This window comes from Microtus pennsylvanicus, chromosome 1 (assembly GCF_037038515.1).
Source record: "Microtus pennsylvanicus isolate mMicPen1 chromosome 1, mMicPen1.hap1, whole genome shotgun sequence".
In the NCBI taxonomy this organism is placed as follows: domain Eukaryota; kingdom Metazoa; phylum Chordata; class Mammalia; order Rodentia; family Cricetidae; genus Microtus; species Microtus pennsylvanicus.
The window spans coordinates 186073653-186090254 of NC_134579.1; the positions used below are offsets into that span (position 1 = coordinate 186073653).

Genomic DNA, 16602 nt, shown 5'->3' on the forward strand with positions numbered 1-16602 from the left:
CACAGACTCTTTCATGAGTCATGAACCCAAAAAGACCGTCTCACCTTTAGGCAAGTTCAGCAGTCCTCTCTCTGGGGGTTCTCTGTGTCCATTTTATGCAACAGTCCAGGCAAGAGCAGTTTCTTGCCCAAATGGCTATCAAACTCCATAAGGATCCTCTTCGATGCAAATCTTCCTCTTGAAGTAGGTTGGTGCCGCCAGGAGCAGACATGTCTCATTGTCATGAAAAGTCCTAAGTTATTAAAATATTTTAAATGCCATATTCTGCAGTCTTTGAAAGATATGAAGAATGTCTATCTAACTGAAATACATCTCTATATATCTAAAAAATCTAACTAACATGACTACAAGCTTTACTATTATTGATGATTATCCATTAACAACCTATATTTTCTAATTATACATTATACTTTTAAAATGAACTACACAATCACAATACCTTAATCAAGAGCAGAAATACATATACATATAGCAAAATTGACCTTAAAATCCACACCAATGCAGATTATTCATACCTATATCACTTCCCCCATTAAACGTAAAAGAACCTTATAAACAATATTTTGGGAACATGGGCGCAGTTTTTTCTCTCCAAACTGCTTCCTGCTGAATGGGGGCGCAGTTAATCAGATCATTTAGGGTGTAACCTGTGTGCCAGGTTTATCTCAGTTGGCAGTTGAGTGAAGAGGGTGTTCACAGGAACTTTTCGGGAGGTTGTGGTCTATCATACCATATCGGGATAGATGCAATCCACAGGGTCTGGTCCTCTGTGAAAACAAAAGAAAACCCTCTCCAAAGCATCATATCCTTAGACCCAAATTTTGAAATCATAATACTCTTATATCCATTCTGGTTTAGCTTGGCAGCCCATGTAATGAAATGTCTCTCTGTACTTAGCTCCTTCACAGTCAAAAATTTTAAAGAAAACACAATGACACAAAGAATCCAGACACTGTGAATTTTCCATTTTTACGTGGCTTATTTTTCTTTATTTCTCTTAATCTATAACTATCTGTACTCTGTCTCTTTAAAGACTTTACTTTTTTTTTAAACCATTAACTTTATTCTCTATATTCTTTTTCTTCTCTCTCACAAGCCTATGTACATTCATCCAACAGTGTGACTCATTTAGTGGTCTGAATCTGTCCTATTTATGAATCTGCATTTTTTTACTATCCAGGAGCACTTTTGATTTGCGCCTTTAAATCACTAGGCGCTTAAGAATCTAATCTGTGACATTCCTAGGTCAAAAACAGGTACTGCCTGCTGGCCCCGCCCAGTCCTACATCTCTAAGCCAAAAGATTATCAAGATTTGCACAGCTCTCAGTTCAGCAACACTGGCCATACATTTTGTCTTGTGAATTTCAACCCAGTATACTTTACAAGTTTAGATATATTTGAATGGATAAACATTATGGATTTCCTCTCAAGTCTGACCAATTTTGTGCATAAGAGTCATTCAGAAGAGAAGTTGCTTGGTATTTACTGGGATTCATGACCCATGATCCCTCTATGTTCACTGTGTGTCCCTTTTTATAATGGCTTCTAATTATTTCTTCCGGGTAAAACTCACTCAGCAGACATTAAAAACCCATTCACGCTGCCAAAGGGATTGGAATCTCAGTGTCTAATAACTGTGTTTCCTAAAACAAATACATTCCAGTTTGGTTTAATTAGGTTGATCAAGTTTTCTAAAAAATAAAATAATAAATATATTAAGTACAATAAATGTGTAATATATAATAAAATAAGTCTAATATAATAACATCAATAACAAATGGCAGAATTGAATAAATTTTAAGATAATTTATTAAACTAAATATTTATTTGTAAAAAAAATTTATTTTTAATAGCAAATTTGTGGAGCGAGAGGCTGCCTATTTTAAATTACTGATTTAATTGTGGTATTTTTGTAAAGAGAAAAATTAGAATTAATAATACTCCACATAGTTTATAAATTATAGAAGGTTTTTAATTTATATATTCTTTTAAATTTAAAACAATTTACAAAATGATTACAGTTTAGCTACACAACCATGTTGGGAAAAGATTATCTTTCTCTAATGACATAAATATTTTCATCAAAACAATTCTGTCAGTTTAGGCAAAGAACATAAAGAAGGAAAGTTTCTTTATGTATGAGGAATTAAAAATCCTTAAGGAAAACTTTACTGTTGTGATCTGAGCAGGTGCTCTGAGGTGTAATTGAATATTCACATTTAATTTATAAGATGAGATTTGAATTTTCACAGGTTATTCAGAAATAATCAAAAAGAGCTAAAGGTTGCTGCAACCTCCTTCTGAAGTGCAGCCTTAGTGATAGTTTTATCTTAGTGATTTATCTCTTAATCCCTGGTCATAAATCTTAGAAATCACAGGCATTTTGGCACCAAATTTCTTAGATAATATTGCTAAATAAATCAAATGTGAAGGAGATAAAAACAGATTGGTATGATTATTAAAATATATGGATACAGATGAGCATATAATATTTAAATTATAAATATAGATCACCTTCATCAGCTATTTAGAATGTGCACTATCCTTTTCATCTTAGTGATGTATATATTTTAGCTATAGATACTAACTAAAGTAATGAAATTTTCTTCCAGAGAAACAAAGTATAAACATTTCAGCTTATATTCATTAACTTTTGGTTACACACCTAATAATTTAAAGGCAAAAATCCACTATTATTTTTGCTTGGACACTTAGGTTGTAGAAAGAAATAGACTCTATCATTGAAGACTTTTGAAATTTCCCTCAGCTGTGTAATGTGTTTGGAGGTATTGTCAGAGTGAACGGGATGTTGGGCCTTGACAAGTCCTACGTACTAGTCTTAACAGTACTTGGTAGGCATCAGGAATACTAAGAGCTATGTTAGTAAAACAGTGAAACTTTCCTAGAGCTGATTTTAGGGATCACGCATTGTAGGGATAAGCCCCGCCCCTTAGGGGGCGTGTTCGCCTCGGGCTAATGTCTGCCTATAAATTTGGCAAGCGTGCTCCGAGCTGTCGCTTCTGCTTTCCTGGTCTCCCCGGGAACGGTGGTTCTGTAAGTCTATTTCTACATTAAAACTATATATATATTTACAATCTGTCTGCATTCGTTTACGCCACTACAACGCATAAGGTTATATTGGGCTGGGGAGATGGCTCAATGGGTGAAACACTTGCAATATAAATACAATGCCAAGAGGTTAAACCTCCTGTGCCTATGTAAAAGTTGGCTAGGCATGGCAAATATCTATAATCTCAGAAATAAGGAAGCAGAGATAGGTTATCTGAAGAGCAAATTACCTAGCAAAACTAGTTAAAATTGTTGAACTCCAGATCTAGAGAGAGACAGACCTTCACTCAATAAATAAAGTAGATATTAATCTAGCAAGATAACCAGCCTCAGTTTCAGGCCATCAAGAATGGGCACACACATACATGTGCAGCTTCATACACATGTGCATACATAAATACTAAAGCAATATACACATAGACACTACACATGAACACACACACACAGTAACATTGAATTGTCAAAATTGGTAGTAATAATTGGGAAACATATTTTTGGACAAGCTTTTCCACTATATTCCATGACAATTTATCACTGATTAGAACAAAGCTAATTACAACTGCACATGTGAATTCATAGTTGCACATAAGTAGATTCACATATAGATTCATATAGTGCTATAATTGTACATATGAGTTGATGCATGCACACTGACTTATAAATAAATTTTAGCTACACAACCTTAGCTATCAAGAATGGCTGTACAGTTCATCCCAGCAGCAGCTTGCTCTTCCCCTCATGTTTGCTCCTGGCTCACCCAATATTTGGTGTCCTGGACTGGAAAATCTAGGAAGCAGGACTTTTTTTCTCTATTGGTAAAGAGATGAATGGCATAAGGTTGGAATCACTGGAAATCATTGATCTTTCCCTCTTTGTGTCCCAGAGCAATTAGCTTCACATTCGGGCCAGAATCAGTTTGGAGATGCCTCCTCTGCCAGTAGACTCTCAAGGCATCATTGCTATGCGCATTAGTGTCTCATTGTAATTGTATTTATGTTGTTGGTTGTCACCTTCTTCTCTAACTGCTACTGCAACTACCCTAGAAAGGAAACAGCATTATTTACAAATATGAAAGCATAAATGGAGGGATATTTTAAGAAGAGATTTTATTTGAATACACTGTATCAAGCATTTTTATTACTGGGAGCTTAAACTCATGCATTCTCACCAGCAGTTTTGAATGACAGGTGGTTATAGGGAGAGAAGAGGATCAAATGAAGACCCTGCAGCCATGAATCTCATGTAAATTCTCCTGGAAATTAGTGTATGACCTTGAGGAAGAAAAATTAAGTTTGTCTCAGCCAGCCTATAGGAATCTGCTAAAATGCAGCACAATTATGATAAAAGTACTCTGAAATGTAAGAGCTCGTCACATTGAATAAATTGTTATTGCTTAATATTTTTCTGAGAAAGTTTTGTTCTCTGTCAGTGAGCTCAGCTGACTTTATTGCTGTTAGTTTTAACTGACAAGGGAGTATTTTTTTAAAGAATTTTAAGGTTTATTTTAGAAATAGTTTTAAGGTGTCAGGAGCTTGTCAGCCATCGTTGGCATGTCTTTATGGTAAACTGATTTAGAATTTTAAAAAATAATTCACTTGGTTTTCATTCAGTCACTATAATCCAACAAGGTTGGCAAACTCAGTCTTCCCCTTGGGGTCCCTTTCTCCACAAAGATGAGGCAGTTGCAGAATGACAATTTTGGAAGAACACACATTTGCACAATAGTGAGTTGTCAGAATCCAATTCCTTCTTTCAGTTTTGCAAACAATAACAAAGACAAGTAGTGGAGTCAATCGGATTTGCATTTGTTTGTTTTAATATGTGCCAAGACCTCACACATTTGAACCCTCCTGTTGTGAGCGCTCCTCTAACAAGAGATTCCTCTCTTAGACCACAAGCTAGGTTACCACAGCATCCATCAGAACCTCTCCACTTGAGCAACGTTCATAAATTCAAGGTTTTCTTGACTCTACTTTCTCTGATCTCACAGATTCATTAGGCTTTACAGTGAGTTGAAATAGCTAGTCTGGAGGGTCTAATGGATCATAATAACTTGGTACTATAGAGAAATGAGAATTATTGAAGCATTGAAGGACCTTTCAGAGTTATACCAGGGGGAAGTTACTTTTCAATGATAATCACACTCTGATTGGCATCAAAGTTGAAAAAATATTCCCGAGTCACGCTAAGTATGAGAAACAGAAAGAGACCGGGTCCCAGCATGTTTAATTTATTGTGATCTCTTTAATTATTTGGCTTTTAAGCAAGCCTTTACTAAATTGTTTTGTATTGTAGAATAGAAAATATTATAGGGAAAACATAATTAGAGTAAGAATAATTGTCTCTTCAGCCCCAAACTGGAACTGTGTCTAAAGACAGGTAAAGTTTGGAACATGGCTGAGAGATGTGAAATAACAAAGCTGGCTCGGTTTAACTTGTAGAATTTAAGTCAAGCAGAATGTACGCAGTAGGTATTTGCTAAAAGATTCTCTAAGGATTCCACCCATGTGACCTCATGCCTGTGGGTGCACATTCACAGCAACCTGTGTGGATGCATGCCCCATGGCTGCTGGCCCAGGTAGTAAAATGTATACTGCCTTGCTGACTCCACTGCTGTCTAAATGTCTCTCAGATTTCTCCACGCTGCTTCAAATTCTGAAGGGTGTGCTTGGAGAGAAAGGATGTGAAAGTCAGTTTCATCAGCTGCTATGCGTCCACACTTTTTTATTGGTGATCTCAGAGCCAGAGCAGTCAAAAGTCAGTTAATAATATGTCACAGGGACACTGCTCTCCACTGGGCTATAGTTGTATCTGTCAAAATAGCAATGCCATTTCATCCTCCACTGGCCAGATTCTAATTTCTGCCTGGGAGATGAGAATGGCCAGCTTGTACCCTTTGGTCACAGCAGTGGTAGAGAGATATGAGGATCCATTGCTAATGATCTCATGTATTCTTCTTCCTGTCTCCCAAACATCATCACAGCTTTAGTCCAACGTGCCATTTAGACCGGAGTCTGGGATTGATCTGTGATGAATGTCCTGTTGGGTACACCGGACCACGCTGTGAGAGGTAAGCACGTACCACTTTGCCCTGCGAAATGATTTCTACCTTGGGAGTTATAAACTCACAGGCATGATCTTCCCCTGCTCCAGAAAAGCTGCCGTGCTCAATGGGGTAAAATAAACTTTCTTATCACACTTGCCCACAAATGCATTCTATTTTGATAGTTTATTTATTCTCTGGAAATTGGTCTATAAATCTCCATTCACTCCAGGGATATCTGATTAATGTTTTAATCTTAAAGGTTAAGCATTAACCTACACTTTTTCTAAAAACGTGTTGCTCGAGTGGAAAGCCATCATTTTAAGATTTATCTTACTGTCTACTCTTGGCACCATTTATTTTTCATAATTAGCTTTTTTTGTCCTTAAAATGTGGCTTAAATTCAAGTTCATAGTTCAGCAAGTGTCCTATAATTTACTGTAAATATATTTGAAAGAAGACAAAGTATAATTTATTATCATGACTTATATCTTCTTCTATTCATTCTTAAACTGGTATCTTAATTCCTGTGGAGTGTCTGGGCAGCAGGAGCATAGATATTATTTTAGACAATTTCCATAATCAATTCTTCCTTAAATATATTTTAAGAATTATTTCTTGTGTGAATCACTCCCAATTTAAAAGTGATGCAAGTTAGTTCCTTAAAGATGTGGGCAAACAGAACACCACTCTCCCTGTTTTTAATTCTGAAAAGTGATCTCCCCGGTGACCATTGCTGTGGATACGGGTGAGGCAGAGAAAGAAAAGCCAGACCATGAACATGGCCTGCCTTCTCTCCTCCTCAACAAGGCTATCCATCAGGAGAGCTATTTCTGCCCATCTTTTCCTGCCATTTGTCAGCCATCACCTGTTCAAACCTTCACCCAGGGAGAATTTGGCCAGCAGCGAGTAGTCTACACACAGCATGCCAGCAGCAGTGAGTCCTGTTTGTGATTGTGGCAACATCTGTAAATGAGGAAGTGGAGAATAGACCTGAAATAAGAGGGGTTTATTTGCTGTTGAGAAACCGAACGTCTTTAATTGTGTTTTTCATTAAAAAGAAGAAAAGCATGTGTATATATGACATTCTAATAGAACAACATGTCATCACTAAGACAGATTTACATCAATGTATAGTATCCCCCAGCTCACTACAGGCAGTCTTTTTTTAGCAACTGGAAAATGACAGCTGCTTTGTCAAGGCTATTGAATCTGCTTATCTGGGTGAGCATGCTCTCTGATGTATTTATATTGCTTTGCTTCGTGCATTGTCCTTTCTACACATTAGATAGTTTCTGAGACACCTGCAATTTAACAAGTTACATTTTATTCAACAAATATTTAGTTTTTAAGAACCACATTAGGTACGAGGTAAAACATTGAATACAAACAGATATGCCTTTCCATCTTTGTCCTCAAGTAGCTCACAATCTTCTTGCGTAAGAATAGTCACATGTGTTCTAGGTGGAATTCTGATGATGAAAATTAGCAAGAAAAGAAATAGCTGACAGAAAGCATGATGCCTTGTCTAAAATTTGTATTAATCAGATGCAAAAGAGGGTGAGATACATACACTCTGTAGCAAATGGTACATCTTATTTCCAATCTAAATTTGTCATTCAAAAATAATCTACTAGTATTATTCAAGAGGTAATGAGATATTATATTTTCTTAGCCAGGATTTGGGTTAAGATTTTCCTTGAACACTTGAGATATGTCATTTCAGAGTATTTTTATGAGCCAAAAAACCCCATCAGATGGATCAGAAATACTAATAGAAATGTTTTTGAAATATATCTGTGGACATTGAAGGGAAAGATAACAAAGGTCAGGCTTAGAAAGCTACTGGTTACATTGTATATCTTGTAATCAAACCCATTCTGTGAAAACCCTGTATGCACAACATGACAAAACCCAACTGACATGGCATCTTCTGCAGTTACTGTTCCTGTAGTAAGAACTTTCATAGTCACTTAAGTTCAGGAGATATCCATGCACATGGCAAGTGTTCTAACTTTTCCTGTAGTAGACAGTGAGGAAACTCGGTCACCTTGGTTGGCTCAGCATTGACTATGTATATGCAGACTTAATCCTCTGCTTTTATTTTATGATATGAATGTGTCGGGAAGACATGGATTAGAACTTGTATTCTCTATCTCAATACATTTTCTTCCTGAGACTCCAGTCTTCTTTGGTAGTGGTGATGACTTAGATGCATGGGCTACTCTATTAGACTTTTTCTCCCATCCCCTGCGGAAGCCATCTGGAATTAAAGTTCTAACCAGTTATGGAGTTCGAGGTGTTTGTGTGAATGTGTCTGTGGTAGGTGAGTGTCTGTGGTTATGAGTGTTTCACAAAAATGAACACATAGTGTGGCTGGCCAGTCCTGAACAATTCATCCACATCTGTTCCAGATGACCTCATCCTTTCCGTGGTCCTCACAGCTAGCTTTCCCTTTAGGTATTTCTACTGTCTCCCCTTTCCTTCCCACTCTTAGAGGAATAACTGTTCAGGAACCATTCAACTTCTTTCAGCCTAACTCTAGGAACTGACAGAGTCTGTATCGTCATTTGTTACTTTCTGACTTCTTTTAAATAATGCACATTGTTTATTCTCTGAAATTTTACCAAATATAATTTAATCGTATCCATGCTTCTCCCTCAGTCCTTTCCAGAACATTTCCAATGTCTGTATTCACCCAACTTCATCCCTCCCACCTTTAAAGAAAAAGATGGACACACAAGAATAAGCAAGCAGAAGAAACCCAAGCACAGAGTACAGTTGCTTTGGATGACTACCTCTTGAGTGTGGTTAATACACAAGGTGTCTCTCCTTTGTAGAAAACCAGCCTTCCTCTTCCAGTAGCAATCAAATGTCAATAGTCCCTTAGCTAGGGCAGGTCTGGAACCTATTCCCACCTCTCCTCCTCTTTCCCAAGGAATCACTAGATTTTTGGTTTTTACACAAGACTAACAAGAAGTGAAAAGCTAATAGAAACCACAATCCAAGTCTAGGAATTCCCTATATTCCTGTTTTCTTACTTGCCAAATTAGTCTACTGGGGATTATATAGTAAAGGATGGATGTGTTCCTTTAATTGAGGGAATGCAAAACACAAGCAAAGCGGCCAACAAAGCTGGAGAAGGGAATGCCCATTGTAAATACAACGAATTTTCAAAATATGAATGATATTCTTTGAGATGCCAAGGGCTAGTTGTAGCTTGCAAAGACTCATGAAGCTTCTTTGTTGAGGAAGAGTTTCACAGAGGAAATAGAGTTATGTTATTGAGAAGAGAAGACTTTTATGATGATACTTCGTTAAGATTTCAGGCTTTCTGTTCAGAAAAGCAGAGAAATAGCCTTGAGACAGGCTTGAAGGGGTTGAGTGAACGCTGGACTATAAAGAAGAATTAAAATAAAGAACACAAAGCTAATTAAAACTGCCAGTGGCATTTAATCAGGTACCAAGTGACTTTCGGCCTTTCTGGCTTCAACCACATATCACACAACATAGAGACACGGAAACATACCATGACACTTTACCTAGGAGAATTCTGTGGGAACAGGTGAAACAGCACAAGTGTGGATTCCTTAACCCCCTCTACTCCCCAGCTGGCAAATGCAAAGAGCTCACTAGCTGGAACAAGAACAGCCCAAAGGCTACTTACAGGTAACCACTGAAAACATGGAAGGTAATTGACTGCAAGGGCTTAACATTTTGAAAACTCACCACATTTTAATTTAAATTTTAAATTAAATTGAAGTTTAGCATCAATTTAAATGAAAGGAGACAGAGACCCACATTGGAACACCGGACAGAAATCTCATGGTCCAAATCAGGAGCAGAAGGAGAGATAGCACGAGCAAGGAACTCAGGACCGCGAGGGGTACACCCACACACTGAGACAATGGGGATGTTCTATCGGGAACCACTAAGGCCAGCTGGCCTGGGTCTGAAAAAGCATGGGATAAAACCGGACTTGCTGAACATAGAGGACAATGAGGACTACTGAGAACTCAAGAACAATGGCAATGGGTTTTTGATCCTACTGCACGTACTGGCTTTGTGGGAGCCTAGGCAGTTTGGATGCTCACCTTACTAGACCTGGATGGAGGTGGGTGGTCCTTGGACTTCCCACAGGTCAGGGAACCCTGATTGCTCTTTGGGCTGATGAGGGAGGGGGACTTGATTGGGGAAGGGGGAGGGAAATGGGAGGCGGTGGCGGGAAAGAGACAGAAATCTTTAATAAATAAATAAATAAATAAAATTTTAAATTTATAAGTCACCAAATTTTAACTAGAAGAGTCACATTAGCTATAAATGGAGTCCCTTTTTCTTTTATTTCACCTCCAAAACCCATTTAGATCATCTGGACTTCAGAGAGGTCTTAATTGGGCTCAAGTACCCTCACTCTCAATTACAAGGCTGCAGGCATTTTGTGCCCAAGTTTCAGTGTTTAGTCCTTAGGTCTTGGCTGCAGAAAGACCCTTATTCCTCCCTAATAATTCTGTCACAATCAAAATTGTGACAGATGCGGTTTTTAGAGGTTCCTCACATGTGATCATGCATTTGGAGGAGGGAGTGATTGGCTCCTGTTTCTACCACCAGATTTTGTGCCCCAAACTGCTCCTTGCCAGGGCAGCCTCAGTGCTGTGCTCAGGTGTCCAGTTGGAGCTGCTGACTCCGCACTGCTTGAGGCTTGGCAAAGGCACCAGCGCCAGCCAGCCCAGCATTTAGCTGAATGGCAAATAGTGAGAATATAGCACCACAGCCCAGACAAATCCATTAGGCTATAAGCTCCTCCCCTGAGGATGTAGTTCTCTCTGCAAGATGACTACAATCCTTTCACTTTTGAACCGGGCACTATCACCTGTTCTGTAACTGACATTCATCTCCACATCCTGAGAAGGTCTTTAATGATTCTATACTTTGATTCTAACCCTCAATGTATCTCTAGTTGTTCTGTGGTAAGATTTTTACATGCTTCAGAGCAGTCCGGATTCCCTGCCCTGTGGGAAGTCCAAGGTCCTCCCCCACTCCATCCAAGTCCAGGAGCATCCAAATAGGCTAGTCTCCCACAAAGCCAGATCATGCAGTAGGATTGAAATCTAGTGCCATTGTCCTTGGCTTCTCATCAGCCCTCATAGTCCTCCATGTTCAGAGAGTCCGGTTTTATCGGACTGCTCTTCAGATTTGAGAGGGAAGGGGAATGGAGTGGGGAGAGGGGGAGAGGAGTGAAGGGAGGGGAAAAGAGGTGGGAGGAAGGGGAGCGAAATGGGAGGCGGGGAGGAGGCGGAAATTTTTTCAACAAAAAATTGAATAAATAAATAATAAAACATGAAAAAAACATATACACATAAAAAATATTTTTACATGCTTATTACTTGGGCCTAGATAGTAGGATAATATTATGCCTCATTTATATTAGTGTAATATAAAATTGCTCTGTTGATTTCTCTCTTTTTCTATTTAATTATTTAAGAAGGTTGAGGATGGTAAACTGGGTCAAAGAGAAGACAAAGGTTAGATCAGTCATGTTTATTTTTTCCTATTATGTTTGGTCTCTACTTCAGCCATTCATCTTCATTCATATTTCCCCTCTCATAATAAATGATATTCTTCCCAAACTATCAGCTACAGAACTATCCTATACCCTAATGTTATATTTACATTTAAAGGTTCTTTTGTCAAACAGTTATAAATTGACTTAAGAAATTACAAATATGAAGAGGAAGAGTCAACATGTCCCCATATTTAACAAAGAACCCTAGAAACTGTTTTTTACTATCTTCATTCTGCCTTCTCTGGGAAAGTGGGAGAGATTTTACAATATAGTTAGTTTTGTTAAAGAGAAAATCTGGGAGGCTGGGAAAACCTACCGGGCTATATACTAAATTTAATTAGGTGACTATTAAAAAGAGTAATAGGAATTATTGTTTTAATACTAGAATTATAGCATGATGTTCTCCACCAACAGGATACTTCTTAATTCCTAATGGAACCTCTTTAGCTCTTTTAAAATTTCAGTACACTCACACATACATCAGTAGTAAACACCAAATGATTAAAAGTTTAATAGGTTGCTTACCTGTGACTGTGCACTTGGAGGAGGGCATAATCTCTCTTCAGTCATGCAGTATATTAATTGTCATGTAGAGTCACACATTTTTCTGATCTATATCCTGAAATAAAAGTAGCAGGTTCCTGTTTATTTATTCTATTTAATTATATTTTCTGCATGTATATTTTGATTCTGGGAGAATATGGGACTTATTAATTGCTACATTTGCTAAGAAAATGTCTAATAATTCATTGTATAATTCCTTATCTCCTGAGGTTAATAAGACATTTTGAAAGAAACAACATGAAAGTAGTAGGTTTTTGTTGGCTTTAATAATTATTGGTGTACAACTATTAGTCTAACTGATCAAAGGCAATCTTAACAGAAGCGAAACGGAATGTAATAATATGTGGATATTATTTTTTTTTAATTTATTTATTTATTAAGGATTTCTGCTCCTCCCCGCAACCGCTTCCCATTTCTCTCCCCCTCCCCCAATCAAGTCCCCCTCCCTCATCTGCTCAAAGAGCAATCAGGGTTCCCTGACCTGTGGGAAGCCCAAGGACTGCCCACCTCTATCCAGGTCTCATAAGGTGAGCATCCAAACTGCCTAGGCTCCCACAAAGCCAGTACGTGCAGTAGGATCAAAAAACCCACTGCGATTGTTCTTGAGTTCCCATTCTTCCTCATTGTCCGCTATGTTCAGCGAGTCCGGTTTTATCCCATGCTTTTTCAGACCTAGGCCAGCTGGCCTTGGTGAGTTCCCAATAGAACATCCCCATTGTCTCAGTGTGTGGGTGCACCCCTCGTGGTCCTGAGTTCCTTGCTCGTGCTCCGTCTCATTCTGCTCCTGATTTGGACCTTGAGATTTCTGTCCGGTGCTCCCATGTGGGTGTCTGTCTCTGTCTCCTTTCATCGCCTGATGAAGGTTAATATTCATGAGGATGCCTATGTGTTTGTCTTTGGATACTTGAAGATCAAATAGGGTAAAGCCAGGTTAAAATTTAAAGTTATCTTATTTATTACCAAAAAATCTCCAGAAGGAATTGTGAAAAAAATGTATATACTGCAATGCTATTTCATGGTCTGTAATACAGAATTAATAAGTAATTATTGGCAATAGTAATTAGTAGCAGTATTCTTCTAATCTCTGAATATAAAGCTTTCATAGTTTTATAAACCATGTTGTGGATATAATTAAAATCTTTTAAAAGATTATGATAAAACCTGCAACATTATATTCCAATGCACAATGCTTCTTTAGAACCTAGAATGATGAATGTATCTGTACCAAATAACAACTATAACCTAATAATGTTATTAGTGCTTCAAAACCCTTGTGTTTCACATGGCAGAACATTCCTTTATAAGACCATGTCAGTGCAGAAGAGCAAAAGGACTGCATGACATGAACTTAGTTATGTTCTTCTACAGTGTTCATGTTTCCTCTCAGTCTTGACCCTTGCTGCAAAGTACTTTATTTAATAAGATGCCAAAGATAACAGAGGTAGAGTGGTCACCACCTTCTAACGCTCTTTCATTTCTTCTTTGATACGAAGCATGAGAAAATGTAAATAAGGAGACCAAGCCAAAAGAAATAGATCCCAGCAAAGGAGAATCTGAGCATCTGTACCACTGAGCAGCATTTTAAAACATGTATATCAGGGAAAAATTGGGTAGCATAACTCATAATTGGTTTCTATACCACAGTTTATAAATGATAAACTTAAGTATTTTTTCAAATACATACACAGTTTGGGGTTGGTATTATTTTTATGAAAACCTAGAATTCTCTGGTGTGAATTTGGGTCACAGGTCAGCACCATCCTACAGCACACTACCGTAATAGAAAGGCATCCCTACTTAGACTTCTCCTGAATAAAGATTCTTCATTGAAAAATAGCCTCTTAATCAATATATAAATGTACACTAATATTTATTAATTCAGAAATACTCAGAGCTCCTAAACAAGTAACCGTAATATTTTCTGAGTCACAATATCTTTCAATAAATGTTGAACTTGCATTTGATTCCTCATAATAAGCTCTTCCTGTAAGAACAACAGCAACAAAAACATGAACCTTATATATGTGGACAGAAAACAGGCGATTGGAGTTGAAGACATATGATGTTTTATATTATAAAAGCTATGCAGTGTGAACTTAGATTCCTTCATAATGCCGGCCACAGATTTCTCATTATGCTTTGGACCCATATTCAATGTCAGTGATAAAATTTTATTTTTTTGCTGAAATCTAATTATGAGTGGAGTTGGCAGATTTCATCTTGTATCTATAGCACAGTTACAGAAAAGCATTTTTTAATCACTCTGCATTTGAGAAAAGGAGCGCTTAAGAGGAAAATCCATTATCCTGGCAGAGGAATATGAAAGATATGTAAACATTGAGTGGGGTGGGTTTCTTGAGCTCCCCTCCCCCCAAACACATACTAAAATGTCACTGTTGGAAATTATTACCTTAGGTGTGCAGAAGGCTATTTTGGACAACCTTCCGTACCTGGAGGATCATGTCAGCCATGCCAATGCAATGACAACCTTGACTTCTCCATCCCTGGCAGCTGTGACAGCTTGTCTGGCTCCTGTCTGATATGTAAGCCAGGTACAACAGGACGGTACTGTGAGCTCTGTGCTGATGGATATTTTGGAGACGCAGTTGATGCAAAGAACTGTCAACGTAAGTCCTGAACTATTGATGTCCCTGACAGAATTGATGTATGATACCTCAAAGAAGCTGATGAGTTCTTGAATGGGCATTGGAGACTAGGAAATTATCTGTGATACATGGATGATGAATGCCCAGTGAAGACATAAAGTCTGCATGTTTCAAAATATTTCATTGTAGCAATGAACAGAATAAACCATTTAAAATGTATTATATTGCTAAATGTTGATTTTCAAGTTATACACATATTTATATATACATATGCAATGAAATTTTTAAAATGAAATTAAATCTGTAACAGAAAATAATTTAGAAATGATACAGGTTTATTTGGCCTTTTTCATTAATATCATCTTAATTGTTTGATTGAAATAAATCCACATGTCCATATTATTGCATGTTACCTATCAGCAGGTGTTAATTGGTTTTGCTTTCATATGAAGACTTTACAGAAATAAAGTTTTTGCATTTCATTACAAGTTTAAGAACATGACAATGATTTTACATAATGGTATCTGATAGTTGAATGATTAATTCTCATGCCAAAATTATTTGTAGAATACTACTCAAAGGCTTGAGGCAGTTTGGTACAACATATTTCTCGTCTAATCTTTTCCTCCTTAGCCATACAACACAGTTTTATATGGAATACTATCTTATATTACTTTATAACAACACCATATGCAAAAGAGAATTAATTCCAAAAGTATGAATCCACATCAGTGTTCTGGATCTTACTGGCACCTATACAGTATTCAGGAAGGGAGCTATAAAACTAACAACAGTTCTTTTCTACTGAATTAATGTAAGCAGAGACTCATGCTGAGGTGAGTCCCAGGACCTAGGGAATTGCAGACACCACAGGAAACTCTGCCTGTTATCTCTACTGCAAACAGCAGTGATCCTATTTCAGGAAGGGATGCTTTTCTCCTAAACTGAGAAGCTGGTTGTAGGCTTTTTGTCCTTTCAGAATGGTTATTTGTTAAGTCAAAACAAATCACTCTCTGGAGTAACTGGCATTTCTTAAAATCACAGACTGACTTTCTAAACAAAATTTCCCACAAGACCAGAATGACTTTAAACACTGTGGAATTTGGCCTTTCTGTGAAATATCAGGAAACACAAAAATATCTTATGTTCATGTGGGCTACCTGGGAAATTTAGAATCAGATATGGGACTCTAGGAATGGTTTCCTCATATCCAAAGGATCATAAGTTTTCCGTGGGGATTATTGGCTGTAGCACAGGCAGGGGATGTGGTAATTTGTTGGTAATGGAGATGACTGCCATTGTTGGTCTTTGGAGGTGGTCCCTGTGGTAGCTGTGAATATTGGAGTTCACTAATTCTAGATCTAGGTATACATTTCGTGACCTCTTTTTATATCTGCTAATAACTCCCTCCAGAAAGCTAAGGACATTCTACTTATTTTATTATGATCTGTGCATGAAGTCTTAGGAGCACAGAGAAAAATATGAGAAGAGCAACAACCAAAATAAATGAATCATCATCAGTTTATGTAACCATTTGCCATGAAGCATAGATCTGGCTATGATTTGTAAGGCTCTTCAGCATATAATTTGATTTAAAGTTTATAAAATATTGTAGTGAATATTTGTATGATTCCAGGATTAATATCTCTTCTATGCATGGAGAATACGTCCTCATCCAAAGCAAGTTTATAACCTGTGGGGCTAAGCAAAATAATCACAGTATTCATGAGACAGAGGCAGGAAGATCACAGCAATC

General features: G+C 37.5%; 1 protein-coding gene across 3 annotated transcripts in view; it reads left to right on the forward strand.

Moving 5' to 3' along the window:
• Positions 1 to 16602, forward strand: part of Lama2 (laminin subunit alpha 2) — a 579970-nt gene that overhangs the window by 358900 nt on the left and 204468 nt on the right. For all 3 annotated transcript variants that reach the window (XM_075946853.1, XM_075946864.1, XM_075946871.1), the window contains 2 exons: positions 6054 to 6140; positions 14656 to 14867. In XM_075946853.1, coding sequence (XP_075802968.1) covers positions 6054 to 6140; positions 14656 to 14867 — 299 coding nt within the window. The remainder of the gene's footprint in view (positions 1 to 6053; positions 6141 to 14655; positions 14868 to 16602) is intronic.